This window comes from Acanthochromis polyacanthus, chromosome 22 (assembly GCF_021347895.1).
Source record: "Acanthochromis polyacanthus isolate Apoly-LR-REF ecotype Palm Island chromosome 22, KAUST_Apoly_ChrSc, whole genome shotgun sequence".
In the NCBI taxonomy this organism is placed as follows: Eukaryota; Metazoa; Chordata; class Actinopteri; family Pomacentridae; genus Acanthochromis; species Acanthochromis polyacanthus.
The window spans coordinates 16,430,360-16,450,438 of NC_067134.1; the positions used below are offsets into that span (position 1 = coordinate 16,430,360).

The window sequence follows — 20,079 nt, forward strand, 5'->3', positions numbered from 1 at the left end:
TTTTTGTCATGTCATTGTTGGTCGCAGCTGAGTAACAAAAAGGTCCATTGTTGCGTTAAGAAGCGTGAAATTTTTATTTTTTTGCAGAACATGTTTACATCGAATGGTTTATTTTTGAGGGATTTTTGAACAAGACATGGAGAATAAATTGATTTTGGTAAATGATCACAATGGTGAGTGGCTCAATTTCCACTGGAAAGTTGAAAATTATTTCTATTTTTGCAGATTACAGCTTGGATAAATGGTGTAGTTTGGTACATAAAAGCAAAAAAAAATACTTTTTGCACATGCTGATGAAAAGTGGCACCAGAAAACCAAAGCCTCACATAAATTCAGTTAATTAATTAGCCTATAGCATGCTCCCTTGATGCTCTTTAACTAACAATGAGGCTCCATGTGATTCCTTCTGGATAGAAACAAAAAAGCATCAGTTGTATTCTGGTTAAAGCTACAAATCAACAGCTATTAGGAGCACTAAGTTGAACGGCAATCTGTTGAAAATGGTGCAAAAAAGATTGAACTCTACAACAGAATATCATCACCAGCTGCCTGAACACGTCCTCTCTGCTGCTCAGTTTATTCCTCCGTTCTTGCATCGTGTTGGATCGTGCCAGCTGACTTAGCGTTGAACGGGAAGTGGGCACGCTGCCTTTTTTCCTTTGTTTGGCCCTCAGTGTTTCCTTTGATGGGTAATGTGGGCACAGAGTGACCAAATATGTCGATGGAGGAAAGATTTCTTTGTGGATATACCGATCTGTCATTGGCCTTTTATTAGAAGTGGGACTCTGGCCAAACACTGTTGCGCCACTATGGTTAAGAGTTGTGCTTTGATGCTAAAACATCACAATAGGAAGCATTCCTCTTAACGTTTTTAACTAATATGATGCACTTCGCTGTAAATTTGTGCATCTTAGTAAAGTTGTGCAAATGTCTGCTGTTGTTTGACTGCAGGCAAAATGAAAACAATCTAATTATAGAAGCTTCATTGGCTTTTTTAGCCAGTTAATCATGCAGTTATATAAAGTCTAAATGATATCACATTAAAAGATGCTGTGGATCGTTAATCACACTCGTAGCTGAATCAGCCGAGCTCTTGTTCAGCCATGTGGGGGAAAATTAAAGGAGTAGAGGTCAATTTTGTCATTTCATACTGACAAATTGTGTTTCGCTTGCTTCATTTTTACCAAGAAATACCGAGCAAATGCTCAAGAAATAATGTAAGTCACTGCAAATGATCCTTTGCAGACTGTGTTTGAGTTGAATCTGCATTTAGTCTTTGAGCTGGTAGGAGGTTTTATCCCTCTGAATCCCAAACCCCACTGGCACATTTGAAAGACGTTTTTTTAAATTACTAAATTGACACCATTTAACAAAGCAGAAGTTGGAAAAAACAGAGAAAACCATCGGGTTTTTAACTTTCAGCAGTTCTTGAACGTATATGTAACATGTAGTTGCATCAGGAAAAATAGCCTTTATTACTTCGCCAAGGAGGTGGAGCCTCAACGGAGTTATGTGACGATGAGCATACGTCTGTCTTTAACAAATCTGTGGATCCAGACTATAAGTCGCATCACTGCCAAAATCTCATCAGTTGGTCCTTGTGTGATTTCTGACCTTCCCTGAGAATTTCGTCAAAATCTGTCATTCCATTTTTGAGTAATGTTGCTAACAGACAGACAGACAGACAAACCAAGAACGCCAATTGTCACATGACTCTTTTTTTTTGGAAACGGGTAAATATAAACATATAAATAGTGGAATATATATATAGTTGGTTCCAAGGTTATTTCTCTTTTTTTGCAATAAAAATCCAAGAAAATTCTTCATTAATTTCTTATTTTTTTAAAGTTCATGTCATTTTATAAAAAACAACTACTAATATACAAATATTCCACTTATAATCAGAATAATAGCCCAACCACAATAGAAATATCTAATGGCATCATCTCAAAGAGATTTAGCAGGATGCTGTAAAACTTTTTATAATCCATTCAACTGTAAAACATTAGGACCTAACAAGTGTGTAAATGCTTAATGTGATTGTTTCTTTCTGATTGGATACATGTTTGCCCCAATCTCTGATAAATGGTGTGATTTTGAATCAGTCAGGTTGAAGAAATATTAACTTTCATGGAGCCCAGATCGCAAAAGAAGGACCCGAATGTACAGATATGAACAGAAAAGGTCATTTTCTCAAGTAGGAATCAAGCAGGAAGTCAGTAAATGTGAAGGATCAGCAGTATTCAGTGTCTGGGTGTGTGTAAATACTGATCTTTGATGGTAATGGAATTGCTTTTAAAGCTGCCGAGTTTTTATAGTGTGCATTAACCTCGTAACCCCTCCCTCGACTCAGTGCGCCATTTTTCATCTGGCTTTCCTTTTCCCTCTCCTCCGTCCATGTCTTTGTGTCTCCAGGTATCTGTTCGCCCTGCAGATTAAGCGTGATCTGGCCTGTGGTCGCCTCATCTGCAACGACACCAGTGCCGCCCTCATGGTGTCCCACATCATTCAGTGTGAGTGCAACACAGAAAATACGCAGTAAAAGTCCGAGCAACTGCTTCCTGTTTCACATTTTTAATTCCGATCAACTGCGAGGAGCAATAAGTTAATTAATTAATTAAAGTCCAGCAATAATAATTAAGCTGTTCTCTTATAATTTAACATCTACGTACTGTCAGACTCAATAAAACAGAAAGCAGAAGTCTGTATCTGATACGTGAGGGAGCATAATGAGGGAGATGTCCGGTATTAATGGATACGTTGGGGATTCATTTAATGCAGCAGACGACCTTTTATGTGTGAATAAAGCCATTTCTGAATAACAAAACGGCTTTCAGAGCTCAGCGAAGCCACAAATGTAAAGTTTTCCATGGCTGAAAATAGCTTCAGTCTCATTGTGGAAGGAATTCTATTGTTTATGTGGAGGATTGTGAGCGATATTCTATTTGTGAGACGATGCAACAGCCAATAATGTAATAATTTACTGAAAATATAACAATAACTGCACTTAGCGGAAAAAATGTGACAGGCTGAATGCATTCCCTGGACCAGTAATAGTGTAATATAAGCTAAAAATATATATAAAATACTAGAAAAGCACTCAGAGAGCACAGTACTCCACCAAGGCTGTTCAATCCTCCATATGACATTGTCAGAAATGCAGCAGTTTTTAAAAATACATTCAGCATTTGTTTATTAATTGTTCACAGTCAGAATTCACGGCAACATAGAATGTGATCATTTAATATAGATGTACCCTCAAACAAAATGACTTTGCGCTGAGCACAGGCATGTGTACGTTGTGTACGGATACCGAATCGCGTGATCAAAATATGTAGCGGGTGGTGGGAATTGATAGGACTCAGAAACACCCCCACAATTTAATCAATTATTCTTTGTGTCATTTCTGACCTTCCCTGAAAATTTCATCCAAATCCATTAGTCCGTTTTTGAGTAATATTGCTAACAGACAGAGAGACAGACGGACAAACCAACGCCAATCGTCACATAACTCTGCTGCGTTCCTTGGCAGAGTCATAATATAGAAAAAAATCAACACAATATACAAAAATGACAATTCCAAAGCTATTAGTACCTTTTTCAGTGCCTTTGAGAGCCTTTCCTTTAAAGTCTTACCCGGAAAACATCACTGATGTGTGTCACTGATTCAAGTTTAACCTAATTTCGTTGCAAGTTAACCGGCATAAAGAGCATCACTTCGACACGGATTCGTATTTTGTCATATTTAACAATCAAAGCAACACCAACTCTTCACACTAACAGCATTGTGCATCATATTTTAGTGAAATAAAACAGCCTGTGGCAGCATCTCCGCAGCCCATCGTCACTGTTGTCATTCTGCACCATATGTGGAGGATGTAGGACTCACAGATTCGGTCTGGCGGTCGGCTCAGCATGCTTAAGGATGGGGCCTGGTTGTCACGGTAACCGTCGGTGCCGAGGCAGCGGGTGGTTCAGGGTGTGAGGTTGTCGTTGCTGCTGTTAAACAGATGGAGACACACGCATCAGCACCCTTCATTTCATCTACCGCCCAGCAGACGGTCGCAGGATAAATAAATCTACAAGAACCAACACACAACTCAGTCCCTTTTTAACCCCCGTCCTCGTCTCTTCTCTGTCTCCGTCTTTGTTTAATGTCATCTGTCGCATCCTCTTCGTCTTCGCTCCAAATAAATATTCATCTTTCCTCCTTCCACCAGCCGAGATCGGAGACTTCGACGAGACCCAGAGCTGGCAGCATCTCCTGCACAACAAGTACCTGCCCGACCAGGACGCCATCAGAGACAAGATCACCGACTGCCACCGCAAGCATGTGTGAGTGTTTATGTCTGCACACGGGAATACGTTCAGCTGTGAGCGGAAGATAAAGGGATGGAGTCTATAAAATGTCAGAAAATTGTGACGGTGTCCCTACAAATGTGTCTTTCTGTTTGACCTAAATTTTACAGTCATATTTATTATACACACAGTGCAGATTGGATTTTAAAATAGCTATTCAAAGTTCTCATCTAAATATGCTTTAAGACATATAAAGATTCTGTTATTAGAATTATGTTTTTGATAATCCTCAGCAGTCACTCACTTTGGAGACTGTTGAGGCGGGATGGTCACTTTTGAATCTTCTGTAAGCAACGGAAGCTTGAAACCTGCATTTTACATATTGCTTTTTACTCCGCCAAGGAACGCGGCAAAGTTATGTGACAATCGACGTTGGTTTGGTTGTCTGTCTGTCTGTGCGCAACATTACTCAAAAACAGACCAACGAATTTGGATGAATTTTTCAGGGAAGGTCAGAAATGACGCTAGGACCAAGTGATTAGATTTTGGCAGTGATGCACTGCAAAAACTCAAAATCTTACCTAGTCTATTTCTTATTTTTCGTCAAAATGTCTCATCCCACTCGATTTAAGATAAATTCAGTGGCATTTCAGCAAGATGGAGGGACTCATTTTAACACGATGCATCTTGAATATCTTGTTGAGCAGGCGTGAACTAACCGTGACATCACCCGTTGGTTTCAACGCCGAGAAAATGAAGCCCGGATTTTGCTACTTCCTGGTCGCCATTTTGGATTTTTTGGAGCCAGTGACGTAAAAAGCGTCATCAAACAGACTGGAACGGAGAGCAACTAGGGGCAGGACCAGTCTATGGGGGGGCCAGACTGAGAGCTGAATACTGTCTTACTTGATAGACAACACTGTCAATCAAGTATAGCCACGCCCCCTGGCTCCGCCAACTTTAACGATTTATTTAAAATTCAGTATTGATTTATTTTAAGATCGGCCACCTGATCTCTCATTTTGACCATGAAAACTAACGGGGAAAAAAATCCTGAGCTGTAGAAAATCAGTCTATCAAATTTTATTTTTTCTTGTGATGAATTGGGGTCTATGGAGCAAAATCTTTTTGGAGCCAACCCTAGCGGACGGCGTGATATTGCAAGTTTTTGACACTTCGGGGTGGGCTTCATTTTTGGAGCCAGATGCTACGTCCATCTTTATATCCAGTCTATGGTTTTGAGTTGAATTTTCCAAGAAAACTCAAAATAATTTTAACCCTTGTGTTGTCCCGTGGGTCAAATTGACCCATTGTAAAGTTTGAGAATGTGGAAAAATATGCAATTTCACAGTGAAGTTTCTGATGTCCACATTTTCAACTTTTTGGGGAGATTTTTGAACATTTTTTGATCAGGGAAAAAAATGTTTCTGTAAGAACATTTACACCCCCTGTCAAAAGTTTTAGGACACTTTCTCATTCATTTGAATGAGAAAGCGTCCTAAGACTTTTGACAGGGGGTGTACATAAAAATCAGCCAAAATCCATTGAATTTTGGTTGCTTTTTATGCTACTGTTCTTTAGAGAATATTTGAAGTTTTGCTGATATGATTTCATGGAAAACATGAAATAGTGTGGGTGACCCCAAACTTTTAAACAGTAGTGTGTTTTCTTCACATTTCTATATGGGATATTTAGGAAATTAAATGAAATATCATCACTTCTTTTTGCAGTGTCTGACTCTGATAAATAGTTTATTTCTGGTGAGCACTGGCATGTTCATGGGCCCAGATTGTTAGGTTCTAATCTTTAACTGTACATTTTGTCACAGTCCTGTACTTGAAGGTCTACATGTGCAGAGGTTGATACTCATTAAACACCAGTTTAAATATGATTGTGCACAGTGAAGCTCCAACATCCAGCAAGAAAGCAAACACATTCTGAGTGGAGGAGGCAAAATGTGCTTTTTTTATCGCAAACATCTACTTATTCTCAGGAAGGTACAAGCAATCCAGGTCAGTCTGTTTACCTGGAAATAGCAGCTCAGGATTATCTCTGCTTGGAAAACGAAGCTGAGCTGACCGGGGCTCGGTTTCTGGGTGGCGTTGAGCTCGGAGGTGTCAGGACGGATTGTTTTTTTTTTTTGCATAAACACACATGCAGAGAGTGTTTGTCTGCTGATTTAAATGTGGGCTCGCAAACACTACTGCACAATTACACATACAGTACGCCTCCCTCCTGCAGAGAAGTTTATCTCTTTAACCACAGCTGCCAGCGAACACTCTTCTAAACCTCTCCCCTGCGGTGGTTTCTATCTGCAAACGGAGCACATGTAGCTCCTTCTGCACCCCGGGGACCACACACACTCAGCAGTAGAAGGGTTGCAAATACATATTTCCTACTTTTCTGCATGTAAAACCCCTGAAAACTCCCCAGATAAGAGCCGAAAAGCAGATCGCCACCTTGCCACCCTCTGCCCTTCAGTCCCTCACCGACACAGGAAGGAAGTGGCTAATTCAGCGGCTTATACAGGAAAACGGAAGCTATTTTCAGATTTTGTGAGGAAGCTAAGTTCTTTTGTGGCCGCCGTCTGATCCTGTGGTTTCCTTTCAAGATTTAAGATAACAACAGAAAACTGGGGAGTTTGACATCTGCAACACTTGGTTACCGATTGCCTTGAATGTCGAGTAATCAATCAAGAAAGTGCGCTTACTCTTGTTGCCATGGGAACAACAAGAAGACTCGCTGCGCCTTTATTTTGTGTGGAAACAGACACTTTTCCCTACAAGCAGAAAAGAACTTAAATGTTTTGCTGTCTCTGATTGAGGAAGAGTTGAAATCACCCGCTGATTGGTTGATTGATTGATAAGCGGTTGGACTGATCGATCGCTCTCCTCCACAGCGGACAGACTCCAGCAGAGTCGGACTACCAGCTGCTGGAAATCGCCCGGCGCTTGGAGATGTACGGTGTTCGTCTGCACCCAGCGAAGGACCGAGAGGGAACCAAGCTGAGCCTGGCTGTGGCGCACACTGGGGTGCTGGTGTTCCAGGTAAAACTAAAATGATCTGATCTGGATCGATATACGCTGAAGGAGATGCGCAAAAAAAATCAGATTTTATTTCCACTATAGTGTGAGAGTGTCTTGTGATTTATGGCGTGACTGCAGAGAGGATTTATTCTGAAGAGATTTGTCGAATAATGAACAAAAACAGAAAGCATTTTAATCTACAGTATCATCACGACTAATGACGTTTTAACAAAAGAAGAAAATAAAGCAACAGAAGCCAGAATTTCAGAATAAAATTACAATAAAAACTCTTAATAAAAATGTGAGTAATAACCTCCTTAAACAGATTTTTGACAGTTTGCTCAGTATTTGTTCAATATTTCTGTTACTGAAGTAGGAAGTGCTCTTTTAACATGCGTTTTTACATTGAATTTTTGCATGAAATTGCTTTTAAAATCTTGAATAGTCTTTTTTTTTTAATCCCTATGGCTGTTGTTTTTCACATTTTTTCTCAAAGATTTTTAAAATAATGAACAAAATCAGATAGTTTCAGTCCACAGTATCATCACTGCTAATAATGTTTTAACAAACAAATAAAGCAAAACAAAAGAAGCTGGAATTTCAGAATACAAGCCCTCCTCCTGCAGCTTTTCTCTCTCCATTCCCACCACTTCTGACAAACCGAAATGTCTTTATTTTTGAAAGGAAAGCATTTTTTTCAATGAAGATGACATTAAATGAATCATAAATCCAGTCTAGACATTGTTTATGTGCTAAATGACTGTTCTAGCTGGAAACAGATTATTTTTAATGGATTATAGTCATAGGGGTACAGAGGAACAATTCCAGCAACCATCACTCCTGTGTTCTAATGCTACATCGTGTTAGCTAACGGTGTTGAAAGGCTAACTGATGATTAGAAAACCTTTGTGCAGTTGTGTTAGCACATGGATAAAAGTGTGACATGAAATTGTCTGGGTGACCCCAGACTTGAACGGTAGTTTAAATACAGATGAATTACTATGAAACTGGTTAAACTGGAAACAAAAATGCCAGGAATTCACTTCCTTAGCCCTTCACTAACCTTGAAATACATAAATTACACCTATTTAATGTGACACAACCCTCAAAACACATCTCTGAATTTTTACTTTTTTCCATCTGGTAACCTGTGCTTCTGTTGTAACAACATTTTTGACATTTTTCAGCTGTTTCGCTGAAATGTGAGTCGTTCCAGAAATGTTTACAAGGCTGAAAAATAGGTCTGGTATGAGCTGGAAATTCCTTAGATCGCGGGGTCGTCTAATGCCTTCCTCGGCTCATCTCAGGGTGGAAGGTTTTCTTGTGCAAATAAAAAACCCCAAACTGACACAAGGTCACACAGAACCGCAGGATCAGGTTTAAATATAGAAGCTTCAGTCAGCACTTGATGGTTTAATGAAGGCTGAGGCTTTTTTCTAACAGTCTGACCAACACTTTTAGAAACCAAACACTAGATGCATCATCTTTGGACCAGACTGACCCCAATTAAGTCCAGTGTGCACTATTCTTTGCCCTGATTTTTCTCCCACTTCTTCAAAGAGTGCTGGGTTCTTAAAAATTCAGCTGATATGACAGCTTGATTAATTGGGTCCTGAGGTTTTGAGGTTCTCAGCCTCCACCCTGCAGGAGAACCTCTCAGATGGGAAGAATGCACCGAGTGGTGGCTTTTGCTTGTTTGATCTTTTATATTTCGATTTTAGCTGTACGATTTTAGAGCATGAAGTGCACATAAAAGTATCTGTTGAAGAAATAATGTGCTTTTCTCGGCGTCTTCCTTCAGGGCTACACAAAAATTAACGCCTTCAACTGGTCCAAGATTCGCAAACTGAGCTTCAAACGCAAAAGATTCCTGATCAAGCTGAGAGCCGACCCCACTGTAAGTCCATCTAACACCATCTTTCTCTTTTCTTTACTAAATTTACTAAATTTATGAGGCCTTATTATATTTATTTATCAATTCTTTTTTTTTTAAACTTGCCATACAAATGTATATCTGCAGGTTCATCTACATATGGTTTATTGTTTTAATGATAGATAATATTCAGGTGTTTTTTTCTTTATTCCTTGAATGTTTTACACACTTCGGGCTCAATTTTCAATGCAATATAAAGTCCAGGAGACGGTACAACCGTGGCTAGAAGGAGAGGAAACTCAAAAATGGTCATAGATGAATTTCTTTCTCCAAAAATTGAAAAAAATAAACCGGAATCAACATGTACAGCATTTTTCCAAGTTCCCACAGGTGTTACACATACTGCAAAAACAATGTTGACTCTACATCCTGGGGATAATTTTTAAATTCATTGGTAGTTTGCTTGCATATTTGTCACCTATCTGCTTTATGTAAACACTGCCTGCAGTTCAGCCCGGTTCAGCCCTAAAATGGCAGAATTATTGTCATGTGACTGTTGGTCAGAGCTGAGTCACTGCTTGCTTCATGGTTGCGTGAGGAGCATAGAATTTTTTTTGTTTTTACAGAATCAGGTTGGAACAAACGGTTTATTTTTTGCGAATTTTTAAACTTCACACGTCAAGGGAATTTTTACAAATATAACACGTGTTTCAAACCTATCAGTGGGTTCCAAGTTTCTGAGGGTTTGAAAAGAACTTTAGGGTTCATTTTTGATTGCTTTTGTTTTGTTATACTTTTCCACCTTTTTGTATATTATTAAAAATTATCATTTATGCCTTCCTATAGAGCTTAGGGAATATGACTGGTGCCACTCCCTAATTTAATGTGGCTTCCCTTTGCAACAAACTGTTTGCAGGAAGAAGTTCCAGCGGCAAAATGTTCTAAATGTGTTTTTCCAAGTTAGACAGTGTCGCCTTTCCTTTACTTCTTGGCTTCTTCACTGCTGTGTCATCATGTCTGCCTGTGCATCCTCCAGCAGAACGCCCATCACGACACGCTGGAGTTCGCCATGGCCAGCAGGGATTGCTGTAAGATTTTCTGGAAGATCTGCGTCGAGTATCACGCCTTCTTCAGGCTCTTCGAGGAGCCGAAGCCCAAACCTAAACCCATCCTGTTCACCAGAGGATCCTCGTTCCGTTTCAGGTGAGGAGAGGACAGAAGGGGAAGGAAAAGCAACACCTTCATTCGTCTTTTCTTTTTAACATGCTTTTCTCTGCTTGCACCTGCAGCGGTCGAACCCAGAAGCAGATCATCGATTACGTGAAAGACTCGGAGCTCAAGAAAGTTTCATTTGAAAGGTTAGCTTGTTTAAGTTAAGCCTCCATCACATCGCAACCGATCCACATCAGTTACTGTTGTCGCAAAGACTCCAAACAGATTCCTCCGGTAGCTGATTAGCTGCACATGGTTTCAGCTCATCTCTGCTCTTTTCAGGAAGCACAGTAAGATTCTGTCCAGCGGCAGCATGTCTCCACAATCATCTTCCTTCAGATCGCAAGTGCCAAGAGAGGTAACACACACTGGAACAGGCTCTGACCCTTTATTCACTTGCAGTCTTGTATTTTTTCTTGGAACTGGACTTGTTGTGCATATTTACAGGCTCTTTGCGTCTGTTTTTATTACTCTTTGGTATCTTTCCGTGTAAGTCTGGAGCTTCTGAGTACAAAGCTGTTGTTGTACCGAGTGAATGTGCGATTGTGTGCTTTGTTTAAGGCTATTTCCGTAAATAACTATTCAGTCATTCGCTTTAACCTTCTGAACTTCCAAACCATTTCTGGGCATTTATGTGCTCCTGTCACATTTTTCCTCACTGGGGGCTTCATTTCTCACTACAATCTGAAGTCCTGCAGCTCTATGGAAACAGAACAACCATGGTTACACGTAGAGAGTCTAAGTCCTGCCAACTGTTAATAATACAGGGAGAATATGCCTGATTTTCAGTATTTTCAACTTCTATTTTTAATTTGTTACAGTCTCATATCTGTAACATGAAGGTAACATGTCTTTCAAACTTGCCACTGGGCTTTAGGGTTCAGAGGGTTAAAGAAGAGTTTTCCCCTCGAACCTCTTTAATTCCACATCTCCTTTTCTTTCCCCCATATTCTGTCTTTTTTGTCTTGTTTCCAGAGTGCCATGTCGGTCCCGTTAGCAGACCAGCCTGACTCGGCCAGACTGGACCTTCAAGCTGAATCTAATGGTTCAGAGGAGCCGCCAGTGGTCGCACATCCCACCAACGGTTTCCACAGCGTATCAGCAGCACCTGGATCAGACCCAACTCAGCCCCGACAGAACCACCACCACGGCATAGACCAGCAGCTCCTCAACCCAGGTCCATCCTGCAGGGCAAACAAAGGCAGCAGCTCCTCTATTCCTTACATAGACTGCAGCGACATAGACAGTGAATGTGATGTGACAAAGAATAGCAGGGCTACCAGGGGCCACAGCAACGCAAATGACAGCAATGAGGATGAGCCTTGCGTGTTAAATAGGCACGGGAGTAGTGTTGGTCGCAATGGGGGGCAAACTGGGGGTCTGTTCGGGGTTGTGAATGGGTTCTACCACACCAACCACCAGGGAGTGATGCAGCAAGGCAACGGGAACATGGTAGAGAGGTCTCCGGTGTCCAACAAGTTTAGTCACGAGCTCACAGATGAGGAGGTTTTGCCAAACGGAGGCTCTTTTCATGGCCGCATCCCGCTTCACAGCACGCTGCTGGATGAAATCTTTCAGGGCCGAGACAAGCGAGGCGCCGCGTTGGGTCGACCGATAGGAAGCGGGACTCGTAGTCAGTGTTCCAGTCCAGTGATCAGCAGCTTCCATCACCGCACAAGCTCGCTGAGTCACGCCGAGATGACGAACGGTCACGGTCAGCCGCGCTCGGCCTCACGGTGGGACGACGGCGGACATTATTTCAGTAAACGTCCCGGAGCTGTTCCCGTCGAAGCTCCCAGTATCCCGCCGTCATCTCACCCACCAAACCACTACAGCAGCTACTCCCCGATAACCTCGAACCGCACTACACCGCCACATTTGGCCAAACCGTACAACAACAACAACATGAGGAACCGCTCTGATACTGATCCGTTCATTCTCAGCCAGCTGACCTCCACCCCCATCCACCACCACGACCCCTACCGCTCCGGGCTGCACGGACATGCGCCTTGTTCCGCCCCGATGGAGCGGCGAATGATAATAACTAATGGCAATCATGGGAACCTCATGGTTCCAGGTCAGCCGCGGTCCAATACAGTGCAGCGGTTGTTTGGGCGTCAGGGAAAACCTGGCAACAGCCCATCGCATAACAATCACAACAACCTAAACCAGCCGGTCCAAATGATCGATGGTTCTACCAGCAGTGGCACCGACACCAGCGACACGGAGTCTGACACCGGTAGCAGCGCTTACAGCCATCCGCTAATGTATGGAAACCCAGCCGCCGTGAGCTCCATGAACTCGGTTAATTCAAACGGCATGAACTCGTCCCCACTGCCACATAACAAGTTCTCCTTTGGGAGTCTGCAGCTGGAGGAAGGTGACGATGGTGAGGGGGAGGAGGAAGGCTGCTACCGCTTTAATGAGGAAGACATAGGCGGTCGAGTTTTTAGCTGCTAAACGGGAAAAGAAATCGAACCACGACTTAACGATACAATCCTGTCATGTAAAAAGCTACTTAATTTAGTATTTTACAGATAAACTAATGTTTCAAGCCAGTTTTTTCTGCAGAGATACTTTTCTAATCTCTATTATTTGAATACTGAAATACAACAAGTACCTTGAAATAGTAGAGATCTACTTCACTTTTATACACTTTACACACACATTCTAGCATATTTTTTGAGGTGTAGAAATGAAGATGTGAAGACCTATCTCTTTCGCTTTGGCGAGAGACGCGTAACAATTGTGCCATGAATTACACATATATCTGCCAATTTAAGATAAATTCGCAAGTCAAGAAAGTTGCCACTCTTGCACTGTGTGAGTAAATTTTCAGTAGATGGATACATAGCACAGGATATCTGGAGATATTTTTGTAAAGACTGTAAGCTACCTTTTATTTTGTGAGCTTTCGTCTGGTACAATATCAGGAACTAACACCAACATGGTCATTACCTTGGTATATTTAACGTTGTTTTCTTCTCGGCAAAAGTCTTGAGAGGTAAACATGTCAACACGCCACGTTGAGATCTACAGTTATGCAGCAAATAAGTCTATCTGTGCACAGGATTTCTGGAGAATTCAGGGCTTTCTGTTGTGTTTGGGCACCGTCAATGGATAGCATGAACAAATGGAAGCACCCCCAAAATCCAGCATCGAATACTGAGAACTTTTTGAATGATTAATTGTAAAGATGCAGATGATGGAGACTCAACTTTCTGAACTTTCAAACTGATCTTTTAAATTGACAGACAACATGCATTCGTAATTCATGGCAGCATTCAGATGCTGTTGACAACTGCACATATTTTGAAGGGACAGGGCTTCACCTCTCTACTGACATTTTTAAATGAGATGTGTGGTTTTTGTGTGTCGAGTACACATATCTGCTCTACTTTTAGATAAATCAACTATAACCTCCATTGTTTCTATGCGAATTTTCATAGTTAATGCTGATTTTAATCTTTTGTAACTCTGTCAACTCTTTGTAAAAAAAAAAATGAAATGAGCATAGGTATTGTTTGAAGAAAGACCTTCCTTACAATGTGCCATAACTTAAAAACTATATATTCAGTGTAGATGCATGTGATGATGAAAAATCTAGAGGATCACCTTCACATCTGGAGAATTGTTTGTGCATTTCTTCCTTGTTTGTCTTCAAAAGTCATTGGTTAGCGTTGAATATATTCCATTTAGGAGAACTTCCGTTGATTGTAGCTGAGAAATGAGAGAAATCTTCTTGTTTGCTGATGAATTGATTGGCATTGATTGTGACACTCGATAGCTTGTTGGGTTCTGCTGCCGTTCTGTGGCATTAAACCCTAATAGGACTCTGTTTGTAGTGGTAATGTTTCCCCTTTTTTAGTGTCCTGTGTAGCATTTTCTCTAAATCAGACTTTTATAATTATTTGTCTTGTGCAATAGAAGGGCTTTAAGGTGGTAGCTGGAGTTTCTGAACGGATTTAATGGGGAAGTCGTGGAGGTTCAAAGGGGAGTCTTTGGTTGATCTGGGAGGAATCATTGAACTGAGACGGTCCCCTTTACCTGTACAGTGTATCTGAATGTTCTTGCTAGAGAATGGCTTGTAGGTAGTAGAAAAACTGTTCTTAATGTGAAAGCTGTTGGGATCTGGGAGGAGGGAAGCTGTAGCTTGCAGACGGTCTGCTTGTCTCATTGGGTTTGGCCAAGCTGACGTCCTTCTCTTCTGAGCACTTTTGAATGCTTCCAGTCGACTTCTGTCTGTCTGTCTTTGTTGTGGGCAACTTGCACTGTAATTTGGATGTTTGTGGTAGAGCCTTTTTATAGTAAGTTCTCTTTTGTATTTACCCTTAGTGGAAGAATTTGAATAGATTTGCATCAATTAAAACCGTTAGGGTGGTGTTCAAACCCTCCCTAACCTTTGTATCTGTATTTTTGATAACTGCCGCTCCGACGTTTCTACTGAAGATGTATTACACTGCTTGGGCTTTTTTCAGTCTTTTTTTCTTTCTGTGGTTCTTTCCTTCTTTCTTTCTTTCCTTCTTTCTTTCTTTCATGGTTTTACACGCACAATAAGCGATAAACAAATGGACATCGTCCTTAAATCATCCATAGCTGTGTGCTTTGCTTGACTTGGCCCCTGGCATGCACGACAACCACGAACAAAGGTAACTCGCTGTTATCCGTCACTTTCTTTGGATGCCGCTTTCTCGCCTGGTCCAGTGCTGTTTATTGAAGGCTTCATACCCCATCTCTGTCATTGGCTTGCTGGCTGATCACTGCAATGCACATGTTTATTTTCTGCTCTTACTGCAGTTTGAACAAACTTTACTCTCTCAGCTGTTTGTTTTTTTTAACTTCTGTTGCATTATGAAGTGAATAATAATAATGAATAAATAATGTCTTCATGTCCCAAAAACAAAGTCAAGAAAAAATTATTCTCAATATATTTTATTTTTGGGAATTAGAGGCATACCCACTAGCAGGACAAATTCTAATGTTACTGGTACTTTGGCAAATTGAGTTTTGCTTCTGATGAATTTTAAATGAGCACAAAACATCACTTTAAAGTGTGCATTCTAAAACATTAATGTCAGGGGTTGAAGCTCCAAGGTGACTTAACTGGGACTAAATGTCATCAAGATTTTATCACTTTTTGGAAGTCAAACAAGCTTCTCTTTCCTCAGAGCTACTGCTTCTTCTTGAAACCAATGTTCATGCTTCACTCTGTGTAAATACACTGTGTTTCTGAGCATGTTTTTTGGGGAAAAAAGGGCTCCTCAACACTGTTTCTCACCATTTCCTTTTCTTCACCGTGAATGCATGTTAACCAGGCTAAAGAATTCCCTGCTTTTCTGTCATTCTGCTCTGCTGTTGCTCACTTTGTCACTTGGTGTTTCTGTCATGGGGCTCCAAATGGTTCCAGATGTTTGAGACCTAGTTGGTGCAGTTAACAACTATGTGTAGCTTCACACTTTTTCTGTCACAAACTCCTCTTGTTGGATTTAACAATTTAATGCCTTTTTTTTGCCATTGCACCCTCAATAATTAACTGCACCATGTCTTTTTCAAATATTTAAGAACCATTTCTGTTTTGCCCCAGGCTTGCTTTCCTCGAAGAGAAAACATGGCTGACTCAACTCTGGTACTCAGAGAGGGCGAGAAGGTGAAAGTAGACAGACACAAGTAAAGTTAAGCTTAATGCATAATGTAAGTGCAAAAAAAAAGATATCCTTGAGAGTCGAGGCATTTTACTTTGTTAGGCATGAAAGTCTGAGTATTGTCAGAAGTTGGACAAGCACATCATGAATACTGGAGTTGAGTCCACCTTGTATTTCTGTCACCAAGCAACTTAGTCGGGCACTTCCACTGTTTTGTAACTTTAATGTACTGTACATACAGTAACAGACTGATAAATTGTGATTTTATATTGTAATTTGTATGTTTGTGGCATTAATCAGAGCCAAATTTGCTAGATTTACTTTGAAATGAAAAGTAATATAATTTCTTCTGCATTGTACACACTGTGGTGATGGGATCATCTCAATATGTTAATATCAGGTTGCTTAAAATAATTTGGAAAACACATTTTTTTTGTCTTTTTGCTGAAATTTGAATGAAAAGATTGATACCTTTCTTATCTTGGTGCTAAATATTAAGCTACAGCTAGCGTCTAGTTAGCTTAGCTCTGCCGAAAGCCTGGAAACAGATTGCAACAGCTGGGTAGCTCTGTCAAAGCCAACAAAGTCTATCTATTAGCACAGCAAGACCTTATTATTTTTTACTTATTTGTACAAAACTGAATTGCATAAGTGACAGGTTGTAGTTTTAGTAAGATTTTGTGACCTCTGCTGTCATTTCTTAACTTTGGGCAGTGCCAAGCTAGCTGTTCCTGGTCTTAATGTTAAGCTAATTAACATGTTTTGCATACAAATATGAAAGTTATATGAGAATATTGACACCACTTTCATAACTTTGTTCTTAATATGAAACTACAGCTAGCAGGTAGTTAGCTAACTTAGCAGAAAGACAAAAAACAGGGTTAGGCTAGGTATGTTTAGAGGCCACACAATCCACCTTTTAGCACCTTGAAAGCTCATTATTTTACTCATGTTTCATTTGTTTAATCTGTACAAAAAGTAAACTGTAAAAGCAACAGGTTGTACTTTTATTTGGACTTTGTTAGCTTTGGGCAGAGGCTAGCTATTTGTTCATGTCCTTAATGCTAAGCTAAAGTCAGCAGCTTCAATATTTGGCATACAGACATAAAAGTGGCATCAATCTTCTCATCTAATTCTCAACAAGGACACAAATAAGCATATCTCCTAGTATGTTAAACCGTTTTCTTAAATTAAGCTGATTTAAATGACGTTTTAGAACCACGTCTGTGCTTCTCTTTCTGTTTACATGTTACACTTTGACAGACTGACTTCTTTAAAAGGAGTAAACTAGCTTTCTGGCTGTTCTTCTAATGCTGAAATATGAAGATTGGTGACAGTTTAAGTTTGCATGTTATATATCCTCTTGATTGTCTTTTATGGTGCATGTCAAGGCTGTGAAATATAATAAATGCTGAGCATGCAGAGGCTGCACTGCTTCCAATCTAGCTGAAGAACTGCCAAACAGTCTGTAAATAAAGAAAGACATTGAAATGATAACTTTTCCCTTAACGCAGACTGACTATGAAGTCCAAACCTGCACTGACTCACTGGTTTTCTCTCTCTTGTAACACTTTGTATTCCTGCACATCTGTCCTTTTTTATTTTCACCACCAAACATCTACTGGGTCTGATTTTTTTGTGACTTCTCTGAGTTTTGTTTTCTTTACTCTTCATCTCTTTAACACTGTAACTGATTGTGTTCACTAGTGTCAATAAAGAACGACTTTGTATGTCCGAAGAAAAGGGACTCGAGAATTTTGTGTAGCAGTTGTCGAACGCCCCTTCCGACTGCTTGGATTGTGATCCCTACTTGTGTTGTGTTGTGGTAGTTAGTCTGTAGTGTAGGTGCTGTTTGTTTCGTTGAGTGTTGCGCATGAGTCCACCCGTTTCTGTCTCGATTTTATGTTTTGTAGCCTCTAATAGCTTGTTGTGTCCCTGTTTGTCATTCTTTCTTTATCACTAGTAGTTTTTAGTGGTTTTCTGTTTGGTGGTAAGTTCTTTTGAAACACCCCCCTCACAGATCTGCACTCAGTGGTTGCCATGGTTTTACCCATGATCCAGTTTGATGTATAGCAGTGGACTCTTTGGAAACTTTGGGCAAGTATACAGTCACAACCAAGTACCATGTAGTTAACGTCTGTAGTGACTTTAGCTGTAGTAGGTTTAACTTTTTCTTCTTCTGGGTGGATGATTTTCAGACCAGGCTTCTGTTTGAAAACAGCTGATTCTAGGTTCCACCTCTATAAAAGATCATCATCCTTTGAACAAGAGCACAGATGCGCCTTATTTTTATTGCATACTTGTGTAATTCATTCTCCTTACTAACAACTCAACAATCATTGCAGTTTTCCCCTCTCTTTGTCCCTTTTAACTAGTATTTTAAAAGTGAACTTCAACAGAAACTAGAGTAGATGTAGTGTACTTTAGAGTCACAGCTGCTAAATTTGGGTCATAGCTTCACCTTGAAATTCATTGCCATACACGTTAGTTTGATGAGCTATTTATGGAATAGATTCTTCTCGCTAAAAAAAATGCATCTGGAAACTTTTTTCTTGACTGAGAAGGACAGAATGAAATTGTCTCTGTCAGAATTAAATGATAAGAAAGATAAATACATGTTGGCAGTGAATTTCACTAGAGCAGCTGAATGGCTTTTTTGTATCACACAAATAGAATCTAATTTAACACTGTCCCTTATCCTCTCCTGCCATCTTCTCTTATCTCACTCTTTGTTCTATTCCTGTCCCCGCTTCCCTCCCCTTTTCCATTTTCCTATTTTCCTCTCATCTCTCAGGAAGTCCCGCTTCACAGGACTCTCCGCTGGGAAGTCCCCATGTGGTTTTTAACGGCAACGCCTCGGTGAACGGGCAGGGCGTCGGCGGCGTCCTGGGTCCGGGGCAGATTCCTGAGGGGCAGCACCTATCACCACTTACCAGCCCGCTGCTCACCGAAGCTGGATACGTCCGCAATGAAGATGAGGATGAGGCGAGGAGGAAGGTGGGCATGCAGAGAGGGAGAGGGTGGATGGGAAATTTGAATATTGAAGGTCACTATGCATGTTGCATTTATAAGCTTAGACCAAAAAATTGCTGCTTGTGTCCCAAGACTAAATTGTCCAAAGGGCCTGACAGTGTGCATATTCTGTTTTGTTTATGGTAATACTATCTTTCTTGTGCTGATGACTGAATATTTGACTGAAGAGATTGAAGCTGTTCTCTGCAGAAGACAAGGATGGCCAGATCGATCTCATCTCTCTGTTTGTGTCCAGAAGTTTCCCACAGACAAGGCCTACTTCATAGCAAAGGAACTGTTAACCACAGAGCGGACCTACCTCAAAGACCTGCAGGTCATCACAGAGGTGAGCATCTCTAAATCATTTTTTAGACTTTCTGGATTTTCTCTCGAGTCAGTAGTTTTGGAAGCTGAAGCTACATGGACGTGTGTTTATCTACATGTCCTGTCCACCCAGTCGAGCCAAACTGTGAAGTCATTCTCATCTGGCTTTGAGAGAAATCATAAAACCATCTGTGTTAAGACCAGGAGCCAGTTTGGCCAAGTTCAATCGCACTCCCTGAAGTACACAGCAAGCCAAGGTCGCTCTCTTTAGAGCCGACTGCCTGGAACAGTGAGTCAAAGCAGGTCGTTTCAAAGCCTGAATTTTGGGAAAGGGAGCTAAAGTTAATCTTTTAAAAGCTTGTGTGTTGGAACAGTGAGTCAGAGGTGGTTTGTGCAGCTGAAGAACTGAAGTCAGATATAATTTGGTGTCTTATAACTACATATTTTAAAAAAGTGACCATGTTTCAGCCATCTTTAGTCTTAACTAATAACCAAAATCACAAGCAGAGCGGTTGTTTTCTGTAGTCTGACATTGATATTACATCGGAGATGTTTCGGTGCACCATTTCAGCATCTTTTTCTGTTTTATCTCACCCAGAAAGTGAGCTTCTATGTGCAATTAGCTTGGCCCACAGCTGAACACTGAGGTTGTGAGGGTTTATGAGCGTTTTTTGTGCAGGCACGATGCGAG

General features: G+C 40.7%; 1 protein-coding gene across 2 annotated transcripts in view; it reads left to right on the top strand.

The window, feature by feature from the left end:
• LOC110965668 (FERM, ARHGEF and pleckstrin domain-containing protein 1-like) overlaps positions 1-20,079 on the top strand; it is an 80,745-nt gene that overhangs the window by 46,714 nt on the left and 13,952 nt on the right. For both annotated transcript variants that reach the window (XM_051943451.1, XM_051943452.1), the window contains exons 6-15: positions 2,416-2,513; positions 4,221-4,335; positions 7,199-7,346; positions 9,127-9,222; positions 10,235-10,401; positions 10,488-10,556; positions 10,693-10,768; positions 11,386-11,587; positions 18,847-19,049; positions 19,321-19,410. In XM_051943451.1, coding sequence (XP_051799411.1) covers positions 2,416-2,513; positions 4,221-4,335; positions 7,199-7,346; positions 9,127-9,222; positions 10,235-10,401; positions 10,488-10,556; positions 10,693-10,768; positions 11,386-11,587; positions 18,847-19,049; positions 19,321-19,410 — 1,264 coding nt within the window. The remainder of the gene's footprint in view (positions 1-2,415; positions 2,514-4,220; positions 4,336-7,198; positions 7,347-9,126; positions 9,223-10,234; positions 10,402-10,487; positions 10,557-10,692; positions 10,769-11,385; positions 11,588-18,846; positions 19,050-19,320; positions 19,411-20,079) is intronic.